This window comes from Candida dubliniensis, chromosome 1 (assembly GCF_000026945.1).
Source record: "Candida dubliniensis CD36 chromosome 1, complete sequence".
NCBI lineage: Eukaryota > Fungi > Ascomycota > Pichiomycetes > Serinales > Debaryomycetaceae > Candida > Candida dubliniensis.
In genome coordinates this window covers 1,200,746-1,218,322 of record NC_012860.1, presented here as the reverse complement: position 1 = coordinate 1,218,322, position 17,577 = coordinate 1,200,746, and the positions used below count along the sequence as shown (strand labels likewise).

Sequence of the window (17,577 nt, the reverse complement as noted above, 5' to 3'; positions counted from 1 at the left end):
GATGCGCTCATCTTATTTAATCTAAGAAGAAAAAAAAAAAAATTTTATTTCTTTCATGCTTTTCCTTTGATTTCATTTACTATCAAAAGGTCATCTCGCCTGGTTTAACTCTATAAACCTTACCCTTACCCTATTCACCCTTCCATACACACTTAATTAAATATGGATGCTCAATTTATATCATCATTGGAGGAAACTTTAAAACAAACCTTGGTTCCAGACTCTTCTGTAATCAAACAAGCTTCAAGTAAATTAACCAAAGATTTTTATCCAAACCCTATTGCATTACCAGCTTTACTTCAAATTTCCCAGACAACCACCCAAGATGAATTAAAGCAGTTATCCTTGGTTGAGGCTAGAAAATTAGCATTGGACAAATGGGAACAAGTTGATGCTTCATTGAAACCAACTCTCAGAGAATCCTTATTGAAAGGTACTTTTGGAGAACAGAATAAACGTCTCAGAAACTTATCAGCTTATGTTATTGCTGCCATTGGAGAAATTGATTTGGACAAAAACGAATGGCAAGACCTTTTATCTACCTTATTCAGTGCAGTTCAAAACAGTGATGTTCACACTAGAGAGGTTGGTACTTTTGTTTTGTTTGCTTTGTTGGAATCTCAAATAGCTGCTGTGGTCCCTCATATCAGTGATTTATTGACATTATTTAATACTTTATTGAATGATTCGGAATCTAAGGAAGTTAGAATCAACTCCATAATGTCATTGGATGTTCTTTCTCAAATCATCGAAGAAGACGAGGAACGTATTATTCAATTGGCTGGCAAATTTCAAGCTACTGTTCCAAGCATGATTAATATTTTCAAAGACGTCATTAGTGGTGATGATATTGAACTGGCCAAAAACGTTTTTAATGTCTTCAACAGTTTAATCCTTGTTGATTCCAGATTGGTGGGTGACCATTTGATCACCATGATTCAAATCATTGCTGAGATGGTTACAAATCCTCAATTGGATGAGGAATTCAAGATTTTCGGTTTGCAATTTTTGATTTCTTGTGTCACTTATAGAAAGTCTAAGATCTCAGCAAACAAATTGGGACCTCAAATAACCTTGGTTGCTTTGAAGGTAGCATCAGGTGAAATTGATATCGAGGACGAGTTACAAAATGAAGATGAAGAAAACGAAAATGAAGAAAACAGTCCTCCTTCTTTGGCTTTACGTTTGTTAGCTGTTTTGAGTGCTGAATTGCCACCTTCTCAAGTTGTCAATCCATTATTTGATGCCTTACCGCAAATGTTATCTTCATCCAATCAATTCGAAAGAAGAGCTGGATTGTTGGCCATTGGTGTCAGTTCTTCTGGTGCGCCAGATTTTATTTCTCTTCAAATTCAAAAGATTATCCCAGCAATTGTTAATGGTTTGAAAGATTCTGAGCTTATAGTCAAAGTTGCCGCTTTGAAAACATTGGGTCAGTTGACTGTAGAACTTCAAGACATTATTACTGAGTACCACGAACAGTTGTTGCCTTTGATAATTGAAATTATTGACTCCGCCTCCTCGGTTGTGGCTTATAGACATGCTTGTGTTGCTTTAGATGGATTAATTGAATTCATGAGCCACAATGCAATGGGCAATTATATTGAACCATTAACTCACAAATTATTTCACATGTTACAACAAGCCAATTCTGCAACTTTGAAGTCTTCCATTGTTTCAGCCATTGGTTCTACTGCTTTTGCCAGTGGTAAAGCTTATACTCCATATTTTGAAGCATCCGTCCAACAATTAGAACCTTTTATTGCAAACTCTGCTTCTGTCGAAGGTTTAACTGAAGATGACATAGAATTAAGAGCAGTTACTTTTGAAAACATTTCTACCATGGCCAGAGCAGTTGGTTCAGAATCATTCTCTGCTTATGCTAAACCATTGGTTGAAGCTGCCTATAACTCTTTAAGTTCAGAACATTCCAGAATAAGAGAATCAGGTTTCGCTTTTATTGCTAACATGGCTAAAGTTTACGGAGCTGAGTTTGCTGGCTTTTTGGACCAAATTGTTCCTAAAATTCTTGAATGTTTGAAACAAGAAGAATTCAGTTTCAACTTGGGCGATCCAGAAGAAGACGAACCTGAATATGATGATGAGGATGAGGATGCTGATCCATTGAAGATTCATACTGGTATTACCATTGAAAAAGAAATGGCCTCTGTTGCTTTGGGAGAATTAGCTGTTGGTACTGGTAATCAATTCTTCCCATATGTTGAATCAACTATTGCTGTCTTGCAAGACCAAATTGAAAACTCTTACGGTATGAGAGAAGGTGCCATGAGCTGTTTATTTAAAATTACTAAGGCAATGTTTGTTGCTGTTCAAGGTGAAAACTTTAAAGCTCCTAAAGGTGTGCCAAAACAATCTTATGTCGAGGCCAATGTTTTGCAATTGATTCAAAATCTCAGAAAAGTCTCTATCCCACTTTTGGAAGAAGAATTTGAATCCACTATGGTAGCTAGTATTTTGGACGGTGTGGCTACGGCGCTTTTTACATTTGGTCCTATCTTTGTTGTTGATGAACCAGGTAACACGGAACTTTTGGAAAAATTATGCACAACCTTGATGTTGCTCTTGAAACAAGAACACCAATGTCAAATTGATGATGACGAAATGCCAAATGAAGAGGAAGATTCTTCTGAAACTGAAGTTATGTTGAATGAGGCTACATTAGAAGTTTTGATTAACTTGTCACTTGCATTGCAATCCGATTTTGTTCAAATTTTCAGTTCTTTCAAAGATGTCATATTGGCTAAATTTAACAGTAAATCCAAGCCATTAAGAGTTGGTTCAATTGGTGCTATTGCTGAAATGGTTGAAGGAATGAAAGAAGCTAATCCTTATTCAGAAGAGCTCTTGCAAATTTTCAGTGATAAACTTGCCAACGACAAATCAATTGAAGTCAAAGGTAATGCAGCTTATGGTATAGGTTTAATTATCCAGTACAGTAGTGTTGACCTTTCTTCTACATACCCACACATTTTGCAATTATTATTCCAATTGTTGAATAAAGTTGATAAAAAGGCCGACAGTATTGATGATGAAGAGGCTAAAGATGTTGTTAATAGATCATATGCAAATGCTTGTGGTTGTGTTTCAAGAATGATTTTAAAACATGAACAATCTGTTCCTTTGGAACATGTTCTTCCAGCATTATTGGCTCATTTGCCATTAGAAACTGGCCTTGAAGAGAATACTCCAATTTTTGAAGTGATCATCAAGTTATATGGATCTAACAACGAGTTGATTGTTAATCAAACTCCAAAGATTGTCGAGGTGTTTGCTGGTGCTTTCAAAGCTGACGCTGAAAGAATAAAATTAATTAATGAATCAACTTTGGGCAGAGAAGAAAACATTGATTCCTTGAAGCAATTTTCTAGTGAAGATTTGAGAAACAGAGTTGTGGAATTATTGAAATACTTGGACCAAAAGTTTTCAGGGGTTGTTTCATCCAACGAAATTTTGAAATCAGTCGTAGCTTAGTTAAACTTTTTTTTTTCTTTTTTTAATTTTTTGTAGATTCTATGTAAATGTTTAACTAAGTATAATAATATCAAATTTGTCTTTTAATTGTTTTCAGTTTGTTCAAAGAACCTTTTTGTTTCTGATAATAGTATATTACAGATCTAGAGATCCCTTTTTTTTTGTGTTGTTCCTTTGCAACACTAAAGGGGAAATTGATTTACTTAGTTGCAAAAAAAATAAAAGTTTAAAAAACGAGGAAAATCCCGAATTTGGATTGCAAAGGAATAGAAATTCTAAACACTTCACACATCTAAAAGATGATAAATACTTATACTTTTTTGTTAGCAAGTCTCTGATCATTTATATTTAAAGTAGTTTAACTTCTGGTTCCCTTTTTCTAAAATTGACCATTTTGCTATTTTTTTTTTTAATACCTTAGCATACTTAGACATAGGTAACTTTAATTTGACTTATTTATAAAATTCGGAGCCGAAATGTACAAAGGAGCAGCTGGAATGGGATCTTTCCTAATTATATCTTTTTGTTTGTTGATTCCACCCTTTTTATGGCACATAAGAAGCAGAAATTTACCTGCTACCATATTGATTTTCTGGCTAATGTATGTTGATTTGACTGGGTTTATTAGTACCATGATATGGAGTGGTGACAATTTTGAAGAAGCTTGGGATGGGCAGGTCTATTGCGACATTATTGGAAAGTTAGATGCTGGCTCTTCTGTTGGAAAATGTTGTGCAATTGCTTGTGTGATTATGAACTTGTATTTTGTTCTATGTGCCAAACATCCTACCCTTTTGGAACAAGGTTCTTGGAAAAAAGTTGCAATAGATATGTCAATTTGCTTAATAAACCCAATATTTGTTATGGCTGTTCATTACATTGTGACAGGATCAAGGTACGCAATTGTCAAGTATCAGGGGTGCAGTACCATTTACTCAGCTACATATGCTTCTATTTTTTTGGTTTCCATTTGGACCGTGCTTTGGAGTATTGTTGCATTAATATTTGCTATTTTAACTTTAATCACTTTTTTCAGGAAACGTAAAGACGTCAAGGATATCCTTTTGTGTACCAATTCGGGGTTAAACATTAAAAGATTTGCACGGTTACTAATATTCTCATTTCTCATTGTTTTTGCTATGGTTCCTTTGTCACTTTATTACTTTGTTTCTCAAGCTGAAGTTCTGAAAAATGCCTTCCATTGGGATCAAGTTCATAATGAAGAGTGGAGTGTCATTTATTTCTATGATTTTGGGTTTTTCACATTCTATGATAGGTTGGTGAATTGTATTCTCTCGGTTCTTGCTTTTATTATATTTGGATTGGGATCAGATGCACTTGAAATGTATAAATCCATCTTCTATAAAATCCAAAACAAATTTAGATACAAAAAGACAGACGATGCATTTTCCCAAGAACAAGCCATCAAAGCTATGGAGCCACAAACTAAAATTAATTCCAATAAATCTCAATTCAGTAACACCACATCTTTCACTAATACCTCAACAATGCGTGATATCGAAAACCAGTTTGGTGATGTCATGCATCAGATTATATCGGAAGAAAATGCTAGTTTTAGATTTGAGAAACAACTCCAATCATCACCTGCAACATTGGTGAAAGAAGACGGAGTCCCTAGAGAATTACAATCAATTATCAAAGACACCGACTCTTCCAGTGATCAAATATTTTACAAGTATCAAGTGAAACTGAAAGCTTCTGATAAGTGATCCATCGTATCCTGATGAAAAAAAAAAAATGCAATAATCTCTTCTAAAGAACCCTCTTAATAAGTATTTCATTGGTTAAGTAGCTCCATAAATTTTGATCTAAATTCTTTTGCGTGTACTTTACCTTTCGTGGCCTTCATGGCCTGACCAATTAGAACTTGTAGAGCATTAGCATGGCCACGGGCAATTTTCTCGACAACATCAGCATTTGTATTGATAATTTGCTGGCAAATTTCGTTTATTGTATCATCTAACTCAGCAGAAGCTTCTGGCTTGCCAATATCAAGTTCTTTAATAAGATGTGGTAAAGTACTGAATGATTTATTCCGTATTATGTGCTTTAGGATAATTCTTGCTCCAGTTAACGAAATTTCATTCTTTTCTACAGCCAGGACAATATCAACAAGCATATTTGTCAGGACAATGTCAACTTGAAATTGAACATCACTCTTTGCAAAAGCAGCTAAAAGCTCATGAAAAAACCATTTGTTTGCATCTCTTATTCTTCCAAAAATGTTCTCATAATAATTTAATACTTCTGGTTGAAACAACAAGTTTCTTGCATGAGCTAGCTGCAAATTATAAGGTTCTTTTGTTAGCCTATCAAGAACAGAATCAGGCAATTCGTCAAGTGTATTTTCCAATTGTTCTTGTATATGACTGTCAAGTCGAATTACGGGTAACTCTGAATCTGGAACGTATCTATAATCCACAGCGTTTTCCTTTTTTCTGAGTGATTCAGTTCCAGTTCCATTCCAGCCTCTGGTTTCTTGTACTATTGTTTCATTATTTTGTAGTAAAGTCACTTGTCTATTGTATTCATATTTCAATGCATCCACAATTTCACCGGAACTACCCAAGTTTTTGATCTCTACTCTCGGGTTGTCGTTGACACTTATATTGGCATCAACCCTGATTGCACCTGTCTCTAGATCACCAGTACATATATCCAAATGCCTCACTAGCAATTGATACTTTCTAACAAAAGCCTGCACCTGATCTATGTTTTCAAAATCGGGTTTCGTTACAACTTCAATCAAAGGCGTGTTTGCTCTATTTAAATCGACATTTATTCTGTCGTCATAATTCACTGTTTTTCCTGTATCCTGTTCTAGTTGTACTTGCTCTAATGTGATTACCTTATCAGGTACATCATCAAACTTGTTTAATTGGACGTATCCATTTTTTGCCAAAGGGTAATAGTGTTGCGTTATTTGGTATCCCAAAGGTTGATCAGCATAAAAATAATGCTTTCTATCAAATGATGAGTGCAGTTGTATCTCACAATTTAATGCAACGGATGCTTTCAATGCCAATAGCAATGCTTCAGGATTCAATAATGGTTGTGTCCCTGGTAGTCCTACATCAAAATAACTTAGTTTTGTGTTTGGGGGTTCATTATAACTTGTTGGAGACAATGAAAATAACTTGTATTTTGTTTTTAATTGAGTGTGAATTTCAAGGCCACATTTGAACTTGTAGTTGGGGTTGTAGCTGAACTTATGTAGTCTTCGAACAAACATTGATACTTGACTTAGTCTAATGTACAGAATGGAGATCTGAAAAAAAAAAAAAAAAAATTCTGCATTTAAGAACATAAACAATTTCTGACATAGAAAAAAAGAAGATTATACAAGGAGTAGTGTCGTAACACAATAATAGGAAGTTCCTAGATAGAGGAAATAGCTATAAACTAAAGCTAATCACGACACTATGGAATATATAATAGATAAACTCCCTTGTCATGATGACTCTTTACGACAACTGTATTTCTTCCTAATAATAGGTTTTCTTTATTATAGTATCATCACTTTAATATAGCAATGAGATATAACTGTATTTTTTTGGGTCATATCATGCATCTTATTCCCAAACAATTATTGAAGACCAACCCATTTTTTGATAAATGACAACTTATCACGAAATATCGGTGGTACCACAAATAGTGCAATAAAAATTCCCAAGATCCCCAGGAAAAGAATAAAGTATTTTATGATACGCCAATTCCGTTTCCTTCGCTGAGATCGATTGATAATTGGTCGAGAAAATTGGCGACTTGGTTTTAACCAAAATAGCATACTTGTGTGTAAAGAATCCACATACGGAATGAACAAAAACGGGAACATAGAAAATAGTAAAAAATGACCGATAATGAAATCAAAAGTAAACTTGTTCAACTCCAAAGTTTTGACAATGAATTCACGCAAGTTCTGCGAAACAACATGAACACCTAACCCCTTTCTAAACCATTTACCAGACCACCAGGCTTGGTTGACATTTTCTGTCCGTTCTCTTGATACAACCAAAATCAAGATAAAATTGGAGATGACTCTATGGCAATTGAATATAACTAACAAAGCAGATAAGAGCTTAACCATATTCCAATCTTCTAAAAATAACAATAGTTCGAGGTTGAAAATGTGTAATATCAAACAAGCAAAATGTACAAAAGCCGCAAAGAATGCTGGTGTTTTCTTAAACCAAATTCCAACCAATGGCGCAAGTGTCAAGGACATTAGCCATACAAAGAAAAGGACCGCTGAATTCTCAAGATAGGGTGCTAATACAACTGCTGTCAACTTTATAAGTGGATTATTCACATTGAATGCAAGTAGATTCTGACTTGAATGAAGAAACAAATAGGGTAATAAATACAATATCAAATTGATAAACGGTGAGGCTACCTCCCCCAATAACAAATTGAATGTGGCAGTATTTCTGCCCAGAACATACCCACCATCAAACTTTTCTCCAGTTAACCGAGCTCTTCTGATTTTGGTATAGTGGGCCCACGACAGTTCCTTGAGGGAGGAGTTTCCCCTCGTCAACCATCTGACATAATCCCTATAGTCCACAAAGAAATCAACAAAATTAAATTGATGAGGATTGAAAATGAACGGTGCCAAACATAAGGATATAATGGTGATTACAAACCATAGTAAAGATTTTCTCCAGATAGTAACTGATGCAAACAAAATCACCAAGAATATTTCACCACCGTAGCATATTGATAAACTGGCGTATCGCGAATACAACGTAGCAAATGATACTCTGGAGATAGCAAACCCTCGTCCAGTAGCAATATATTTTGCTTCACCAAAAATAAAATTGTCCCTTAATGCTCTTGAATACACTTGACACATAAAAACTTCGAAAAACGGTGATAGAGAAACAATGTGTAGTAAGATTCGCAAAATTGCTTTAAGTAGCCCCTTTTCAATAAACTCTTGAATTATCAAAGGCAAAAACGAAATAAAAAAACAAACAAACACTGAAAGCACAAAACGGTAAATCCAGTTTAGAACAGGGACTAAATTATGGCAGCCAGGGGTTGGGTTATCTTCCGTGCATGTTACTGTGCCATTGTTTAATGCACCAAGGCTCATCAACAAAAACATAAAAGCTTTTACCGACAACATTATAGACAAATTGTTGATATGGAATCCAGCATGGGCATAATAAAAAGACAAGAATTTGTCAATTGGTAGCATGCTCCCCAAATAGTAATATTCTCTTGACAAAAGTTGTTCGCCCATTCCAGATCCAATTTTCTTGGTAAAATTCACAATCGACTGAAACCCAAGGTCTCTTCCCTTGCCACATTGATAATAATCTGAGTGTTTGATTCTTCCGCCACGACAAGTGGCAGTGATCCCCGCGTAAATGTCTTCATTCAAATGTAAGCCTCGTTGGGCTTTTGAAATTCCGCCTCTCGTTGTCATAAATATTCCATTGAGCAAATCGGGATGACCATAATGAAGTTTAGATCCAATTTCACCCATTGTTCTTGCAAATAATGTTCCAAAAGTCTGTTCTTTTGCAGCAGCGATGTCTCCTAAAATTCCTATGTTTTGAGAAAATATGAATTCTCTTGCCCCCACGATTGCCACAGAACTAGTGTCTGGATGCTCTGTCATGTATCCAAAACTCACATCTAGGTTCATCTCCTCAAATTCATTTAACAAAGATTTGATTTTGAGACATTCCTCGATATAATTATCTTGGTTGGAGTCTATGACTTGGATATATTCGCCACGATAAAATATCAATGCACTATTTTGATTATCAGATTTACCATCCCCTAATATTGGATTACCTGATAATTTGATCCGGTATTTTTTAACGTACTGACTCTTATCATCTCGTTGTGAAACATCCAATAATGTCGAATAGTAATCTTGATCGTTATCAGATTCTAAAATAGCAACCTTGACGTTGGGGAAGGCCTTAAATAGAGAATCAGCATCGGTCTTCATATCTGGAGTAAAATTCTGAAAGTTCTGCATAGCAATTAGTAAATTGAATTTTCTGCTTACAAATTCTTCTGGCTCTTCTTCTGGAAACTCGTTTTGCTCAAAACCAATTACTTCTGTTCGATAAAGCAACTTTAAAGCAGTCTCGTAATTCATAAACCCTGAAACCGTACGATATAATGTCTGACATCTTAATGCTGCCCAAATTCTTGTTCGTAAAACATTCTCTGGTGAAGAATCTTTGAACCCGATACAGTAGTATGGTAAATCATCCATATTTTCACGTACAAACTTGTCTTCGTCCATTTCCTTTATGGTTTGGATCATCTTACTATCTTGAACAAATGAATCCCATTCTTTTGAATGAAGCTGTTTCAAGTAATCTAGCAATGTTAGTTTTGAAAAGCTCTGTTCCTTGATTAGATCTTGTAAACTCAACAATATTTTCTCTGAGTAATGTGGGATCAAAACGGTAAACGTTGGTGTTGAGACTACTGGAAAGGGCTCTGGTAGTGGGCTTGATAACGATTGAGCAAAAAACGTGATTCTTCTTTCCCATTCTTTTTCGATTTTAATGAAATCATAAAACTTGTTATCATCTTCATAAACAAAAAATAGTGGTGGTCGTATGGTGTTTTCATCTACTCCTCGTTGATAAATCAACTTGCAGACTTGTTCAACCGATAGTACATGCTCCCTGTACATGGAAATGATAATACTGTTCCATATTTGTGATATGACTAATATCAACTCGGTGGAATCACCATAGTATATTTTGGTTAAAATTCGATCTGGTAATCGAGAAAAGATATTTTTCCATGGAGTGAAAATAGACACACCTAATGAAAAGGATAGTCCTACTGAAAATAAACAATTACAAATCACATACCACAAATAAGTATCCAAAAAGAATAATATCAAGTCGGTGAGATAAAACAATATCAAGGTAATTTTTGGTTGAAACTGGCATAGAAAATGGCCTTTGTCACAATTTAGTACAATGGTAGAGAGAATTTGAATAGGATCTTTCAAAGACAATATTAAGAAAAAATATGACTCTGAATACTTGGCTGCAAATACACCAATCCATAATGATATTGAGAACAATCTGCTCCTCAACTTTAATTTTGGGAAATTGTTGGAAAAGACAGTTTTGAAACTACCTGGTGGATTGATGGCTAAGAACAAAAACGTGAGAACCGATAAGCACATCAGAATAGCCGCAACTACAGTTCCATTTTTGGAGTATTTGTCCCATTTCAAAAGCCCTAGGTTGTACACTATAGATCCAGAGTTTGCAACTGTTAATATCAATAGCAAGGCAATGTTTCGGATACTACCCGATACAAAGAAAAAATCAGATATTGCTGCCCCCAACGATATCAAGACGGCAATGATTCCACCTATGGATACTATAGCTAGTCGAATGTGCACTTGCGGCGACTTATTGGGCGTATAGTTTGGCGTGTACAAAGAAGGGGAGTTGAAAGACATAAAGTACCAAAACACAGATACGTGAATTATCCACACACGGCTGAAGTTACTCAAAACATGTATCCATGTTCGTCTTTCTCGATAGGTTTTAGATAAGGATTTTGACCAGTTGATGTTTTCTAATTTGTTGTATCTTTCAGCTTGTGGCAATTGATATAGTCTGGTTCCGTCATAAAGAATCAATTTATATAATCCATCTGGACTCCAAAATAACTGGTTAACGTCATCATATCCGATGGTACAAGCATGGTCAATTTCCCGTCGTTTCCACTTGTTGTCTACTTTACAATATAATTGGTCTCGTATAAACTCGTATAGGGGTGTTATTACTCGGTTGAGATAATTGAATTTGGGAAGATTGGGACCATTGCAGTCCAACGCACATTGAAAAATGAAGCACAAGCACTCTGGCATAAACCTGACGTTATTGGCCTCACCCCATATCAATAAATATAGTGCAACATGATAGACATAATCTTCTTCAGTGTATTTTTGGAAACGATACAACCAAAGCTGGTAATCGGAAGATACTGGTTTGCGTTTTTTCATTTTCGGTGACCAATCGTGTTCAAAGTACCATTGGGCAGAGAAATACCATTTTTTATAATTACTATTCTTTCCACCAATGTAATCTAAATGTAATGATAGCAATGCATTGGGACAACTCATTCTGCTTGACCGTGAATCTAATATGGTCATAAAATGGTCATACATGTTACTAACATTATCATCTTGGAACCCAAATTTATTGCCTAGGGTCAAAAATATTTTGTGAATCTTTTCATTTGATATGAGGGCACCATTTTCAGGGCACCAAGCTGAATACTGAGGTTTATTTTGATTCATTACTAGGTATGTTCAACGATCAAATTCTTGAACTCAGGAAGAGAGGAAAATAGAATAAAGGGAGTTTGATAAGTTTCAAGAGGATATTTATTTTATGTTTAGTTTTAAAAAGGGATGTACCCCTCCAAAAAAAAAAAAAAGAGCAATTATTGATATGCCATATAGATTACATAAAAAAATAAGTGTAGCATCTTCATGAAAGGTACAAGAGTTTATAAAATCGATAAACAGAATAAAAAAAATTAACTGCAAAAAAGAAATGCTCTCAGCAGGATTCGAACCTACGATCTCCTCATTACTAGTGAGGTGCCTTACCAACTTGGCCATAAGAGCTTTTGATGTTTGTCTAAAACTTGTGGATTTTTATAAAGTAGCATTAGTACTGCTTTTTTATCGACTTTTTGCTTTAAAATGATCTGTCTGAAGAACCCCCCCCCCCCATTCAACTAAAAAATATCATCTCTGGAAAATAACTCTACCGGTCATTTTGTTATGTTTAAACCGTTATTCAGTTATTGAGTTTTACAGTGTAAGTGGACACCTGTATCAACATTAATGTTGTAAAATATGTGAATGAGGTTTGAGCATCACTATGCTTCCATTCTTCCCTATTGGTTTATTTGTTTTTTCCTATTAGAAAGAAGAAGCAATTTTATAGTAACAGAATGCTTTAAAGGTGGACAATTATTTATGGCATAACAACAAAACACAATATAACAATTTTAATCGGTTTTGAAAGAAGCTAAGCACAGGAATTCTGTTCTCTTTTCTACCTCTAGATCACCAGTAAAACCTAATTACATATCAAGCTAAAATTTTTTCAAAAAAAAAAAAAAAGCGACCAGGGAGAGGCTCGAACTCTCGATCTTGAGATGCCAATTTATTACATAAGTAAGAAATGAATAACAGTCTCACGCCTTAGCCAACTTGGCCACCCAGTCTCTTGTGATGTCACGAAATTACACTTCCGATACTCACTAAATTATGTGTCAAACATTTTTTAAAATAAAAAAATACAAAAATAAACGACCAGGGAGAGGCTCGAACTCTCGATCTTGAGATGGCAAAGGAAACATATTAAGATGTTTTCTTGGTAACAGTCTCACGCCTTAGCCAACTTGGCCACCCAGTCTTTGTTGAGGTTTCAGGATTTCAAATTTTTATATGTCAATAAAATATGTCTTTTTTTCTCCAACGTTTTGACATCATTGAGTTGATAGTTTTGGGATTTAAAGGCATTGTAACATATTTATCTAGTTTCTGATACTAAAGCATATATGTGCTTACTAGGATAGGGTGTTTTTGTACCAATTGTAATAATTTTATTTTGTAGTGTTTTTCATTAAAATATTGAGTGAAATTTTTCATCGAAATGGATCTCTAATGAAATTACTGAATGGATCAAAAAAGAAAAGATCGGTTTCACGTATAATGTAAACTCTTTAAGTGGACTTTTTCCTTTTTCAGTTTTAGAGTAACCAAAGAAGAAAGTTTTATATAAATCCATCTATTTTAGTACAACATTCTATATACTTAATTGAATTTAGTGGCCATTTCAACAGCAGCAGCACCCCAATCTTCACCATGGTTGTGCATTTTACCTTCAATCAAACCAGCTCTAGCTTCAGCTTGTTCATCTGTCAAACAAGTCAAGACACCAAAAATAACAGGAATACCTAATTCAAAGTTCAATTTCATCAATTGATGAGTGGTTGAATCACAAATATACTCAAAATGCATAGTAGATCCTTTGATTAAAACCCCAATTGGAATAACAGCATCCAATGGTTTACCTAACCGTTTCTGTTTTTCAACAAATAATTTAGATCCGTATGGTAATTCGAATGAACCAGGAACAGTTTCAATAACAATATTTTCCTCTTTAACACCAAATTCTTGCAATCTCTTGACAGCTCCTGCCACCAATGCATCAATAATTTTTTTATTCCATCTGGCATGAAGAATACCAATTCTTAATTTGGAACCTGTAAGTAAAATGTTAGTAATTGGATGCACATTGAATAGACAAAGTGATTTTTCAACCACGAAGGAACTACCATAAAAACATACCGTCGTATTTTTGATCAACTTCTCCTAAACCTTTAACAGCCATTTTCAATTGAGTATTATTTTATATATGTATAGCTTTGTGACTATAATTTTCAAGTAGTTTGATTTTTATGGGGAACACAAATAGTTCGGTATTTATAGTTGGTTTTTCCTGATTGTCAATTTTGGTCATAATATTATTGTCTGGTGTTCATAAGCTTTATATACAGGTGGCAAATTGAGACTAACAAAACCAGCGAAAAAAAAAAAAAAAAAAATTTCACATCGTTCATGAGAGAAGATCAAAATTTTTTTTTTATTTGGTTCGTTCAATATTTTATCGTTTTTTTCCCACTTTCAAAACCATGCATTCTTCTTTTACACTCAAAAGTCCATTGAAATGAAAATTCAAACGGTATGTTCAATTGTAAATGATTATCTTTGAGTATTTTTCAATTGATTTCCAGTTATGATGATATGTTTTATTTCATATACAAAAAGGTAAATGATGTATCAAAAACATTACAATATTTTTTAAAATAGTCTTTCACCCCTATCTGAACGTTCTAAATAGCAATTGAAAAAGTTTCAAGATAATCACAAAATCAAGTTGATTGTCTGTTTATGAATTAAATACTAACTAACAAATAATAAAGAGAGATAAGTAAACATAAAATCGAACAACCAATAAAGACACGTATTTGATCTGCCCCCACAAGGTTATTGAATACGACCGTTATTTTTTTATAATTTTTTTCCCCTTCCACTTTTCATGTGATGTTAATTGACAGTTTAGTAAATGAAATTGACATTTATCCGATTTAATCGGAGAACCGCGTTTGTAGTTTCAGGTTCTTTTTGTAGTGGATAGTAGATATATTTATTTTCGTAGTCGGGGGACCACTAGCTCTTCTATATACCGAGTCTCGGATCTTACTCAAAGTGTCATCGAGCTAAACAACACCTTGTTACAGAAGTGCTGTGCTTTTTCTAAGGTCCAGTGCTGTTATTTTGTTTAGCACTTGCCTTGCTTGTGCTCATTACCTTGTAGTTGAATAGACTATATACTGCTACCATTGACATTTGGTGTTACCTCTTCAATTTAGTTTAACGGTCAAGCAGGTTTCCATGGCAAAAATGGTATTATATGTACTTAGATGACAATCTTATTTTGCTCACAAGGCTGAAGCTAAAATTGTTGGTAAATATTTGTCTTTTAGAAGTCGGGTGCTTTTAAACACCGCCCATTTGTTCATATTGCATTTACGTCCATCATTATTGTCGGAAGAAGTCAACATTGTTACATCTACCTCAATAACTAAAAATAATGGGACAAACGGCTGCACAAAAATCCAAGAAAAAGAAAAACTAAATACAATAGAGCAATTTATGACATTAGGTTGGTGCGATGTTCGGTATTTATTCTTCCTTAGTTGATGAGGGGAGGGGAATAACACAAGCAAAAGTTGGTGAACACAAATTTGTTGAGTTGTGGGTTGTGTTTCTATTATTTACTTTTGAGGAGGTGATGTAACGTGAATACAAACCAACACTTTCTACAATTATAAGTATAGCTATTTAATGATTACATGTTGTTAAGAGATAAAGTGGGGGAGATTTTTTAACACACATTGAAGAGGAAGTGTCACTACGAACATCTCACCAAATAAAGCCTGAACAAACTAGAACTCCGGCACAAAAGCTTGGTGCTTTATACTTGACAATTATCGTTATTGCATTGTTATTTCGTCATATCAACCGAATCATGTTGTAATATAATAGACATCAGTATAATAATAATAATAATAATAATGCCAGACACCATGTCTCTTCCTACGGCTCAGATAGTTTAGAGTTTAATTCGTACACGCGTATATTTCATGAAAATTGAGTTATATATGTGAACATTTTATTACGAACCGTTCTTCATTGGTCCATTACTTTATTTTGTAGTTTGTTTATTTGCACTCCTACATGATTCTACGAACAGTGATTCAAATGGCATCAATATAGTAGATTTTTAGATTGAATTATTTAGTGCTTCCCCCCTTTCCCATCCACAATTTCATCTCTTTGATACACGCCACCACTTTTCCGAGTTTCTTTTTTTTTTCTTCTTCTTTCGAAATTATGGTACCAGTAATGCAATGTGGTTGGGCCACCACCACGAAACGTCATCCATCACTCGGACTTGACGCACTACCCGCTCATCCATTTTTATGATTTTAGTTTTTTAACCACAGAAAAAAAAAATATATTATACTTTTATCTTATCTTTCAGTCTAATTTTATATAAATTATGTGTTCTCTCTCTCTCACCTGTTACAAATATCTAACTTTTATTGTAATTTAATTTATCTTACAGACTACAATACCTTAAATCATCTGTACACACAGACACACACATATATATATATATAACTTGAAATCACCACCAGTTCCCTTCTCAGAGTTATCAAATTTTCTTTCTTTTTCTTTTTCTAGAAAGATATGTCAATAAATCCCAACTTAAAACTATTCAAATTGATAAACAATAGGAGAAATAGCAACACAACTGATATAATGAATAGTCAACAACCACAAAAATCACATCAACAGAAGCTGCAACACCACCAGAAGAACAAATACGACTCTTTTGATGCAACTTCTAGCATATTATCAGATTATGATGATTTGGAAATAATCGATGATGATGATCAGTCGCTGTATGTTTTGTTTAATCCCAGATCATCAACACTGTCTTCAAGGGGAAAACAAAAGAACAAACATCATGATTCGGATATTCTTTCCTTTACTAATACGTCGAATACCAATGGTGAGTATCAATCAGACACTGAAAAAGAGGAAGAAGACAGCGAAGAAGAAGAAGAAGAAGAGGATGATAATGATTACGACACACAAGAAGACAAAGAAGGTTATTTTGATGATGAAAACAATGACACCGAAGTTTTAAACAGAGAGAGCTTGTCTAATAAGATAAATAGCTGGTATACTGCCAATGTTGTAACTTCAAGTCATCACCAACTGTTGATTGACGAGAGAATTGCTAGTTGGGAGTTAGATGAAGAAGCTAATATTTTAGAAGGGAGTCAAGAGTCACTGAAACTGTTAGAAGAAAGTAAATCCATATTAAGAGAGTTTTATGGAGATGATTTATTCAAATATTTAAATCAAGATGAAATTGCAAAGGTCAAGAAATTCCATAAAATGGTTGATATCAAGAATTATTTATTAGACAAGACTGATAAAAGTAATAATTCTTTATTGGATCAACTACTTTATAAAGTATTGTTATTTAAAGAAAAAAAGCACAATGATACAACATTCCATCGACAATATAATATTGGCACTACTGATTATATCAATTATTTAACAAAAGATGTTTCCTCTCATAGTCCAGCATTTGTTGCACCATCCACAATATCCGATACGACAACTGGAGGGTCATCTTTAATCATGTGTGGTGGTGTTGGGTTTGGTGGGTCTACATCATGGAATGACATATGACTGCTAGGAAATTAAGATTTATTTTCCATTTTTGGTTTTTTTTTAGGTTGGTTATAAGGTATAGGTTACAGGGGGAGGTTTAGGTTAATTTTGGGAACGGTTACGGTGGACTTGATGTATTAAACATGTATAATAGTTTTTTTTCTTAATTCAATATAATATTGAACAATATCAGGCAAACAAGCAATAATGATAAAAGTCTATTT

The 17,577-nt window shown here is 34.2% G+C and overlaps 6 protein-coding genes and 3 non-coding genes across 9 annotated transcripts; 3 read left to right on the top strand and 6 right to left on the bottom strand. All coding sequences in view use genetic code 12, as the record gives it.

The window, feature by feature from the left end:
• Positions 1–162: 162 nt before the first annotated feature.
• Positions 163–3,492, top strand: CD36_05310 (Ran-binding protein 4, YRB4, putative; the record flags this gene model as incomplete). Its single annotated transcript, XM_002417152.1, has 1 exon — positions 163–3,492. One exon carries the CDS (start codon positions 163–165, stop codon positions 3,490–3,492), a length of 3,330 nt encoding a protein of 1,109 aa, XP_002417197.1.
• Positions 3,493–3,968: 476 nt separating this feature from the next.
• On the top strand, positions 3,969–5,222 carry CD36_05300 (a-factor pheromone receptor, putative; the record flags this gene model as incomplete). The annotated part of the gene is made up of 1 exon (XM_002417151.1): positions 3,969–5,222. The coding sequence occupies one exon, from the start codon at positions 3,969–3,971 to the stop codon at positions 5,220–5,222; it is 1,254 nt and encodes a 417-aa protein (XP_002417196.1).
• Positions 5,223–5,290: 68 nt separating this feature from the next.
• CD36_05290 (cytochrome oxidase assembly factor, putative) lies at positions 5,291–6,820 on the bottom strand (the record flags this gene model as incomplete). The annotated part of the gene is made up of 1 exon (XM_002417150.1): positions 5,291–6,820. The coding sequence occupies one exon, from the start codon at positions 6,818–6,820 to the stop codon at positions 5,291–5,293; it is 1,530 nt and encodes a 509-aa protein (XP_002417195.1).
• Positions 6,821–7,099: 279 nt separating this feature from the next.
• CD36_05280 (1,3-beta-glucan synthase component, putative) lies at positions 7,100–11,815 on the bottom strand (the record flags this gene model as incomplete). The annotated part of the gene is made up of 1 exon (XM_002417149.1): positions 7,100–11,815. The coding sequence occupies one exon, from the start codon at positions 11,813–11,815 to the stop codon at positions 7,100–7,102; it is 4,716 nt and encodes a 1,571-aa protein (XP_002417194.1).
• A 260-nt stretch (positions 11,816–12,075) lies between these two features.
• Positions 12,076–12,148, bottom strand: tRNA-Thr (AGT). Its single transcript has one exon. It is a non-coding gene; the product is annotated as a tRNA-Thr (tRNA).
• Positions 12,149–12,653: 505 nt separating this feature from the next.
• On the bottom strand, positions 12,654–12,756 carry tRNA-Asn (GTT). The gene has a single exon. It is a non-coding gene; the product is annotated as a tRNA-Asn (tRNA).
• An 85-nt stretch (positions 12,757–12,841) lies between these two features.
• On the bottom strand, positions 12,842–12,947 carry tRNA-Asn (GTT). Its single transcript has one exon. It is a non-coding gene; the product is annotated as a tRNA-Asn (tRNA).
• A 431-nt stretch (positions 12,948–13,378) lies between these two features.
• CD36_05270 (6,7-dimethyl-8-ribityllumazine synthase, putative) lies at positions 13,379–13,928 on the bottom strand (the record flags this gene model as incomplete). Its single annotated transcript, XM_002417148.1, has 2 exons — positions 13,379–13,800; positions 13,886–13,928. Coding segments are annotated over 2 exons (465 nt in total), but the record flags the coding sequence as incomplete, so codon positions are not given.
• Positions 13,929–16,354: 2,426 nt separating this feature from the next.
• Positions 16,355–17,371, top strand: CD36_05260 (conserved hypothetical protein; the record flags this gene model as incomplete). Its single annotated transcript, XM_002417147.1, has 1 exon — positions 16,355–17,371. The coding sequence occupies one exon, from the start codon at positions 16,355–16,357 to the stop codon at positions 17,369–17,371; it is 1,017 nt and encodes a 338-aa protein (XP_002417192.1).
• Between the last annotated feature and the right edge of the window lie 206 nt (positions 17,372–17,577).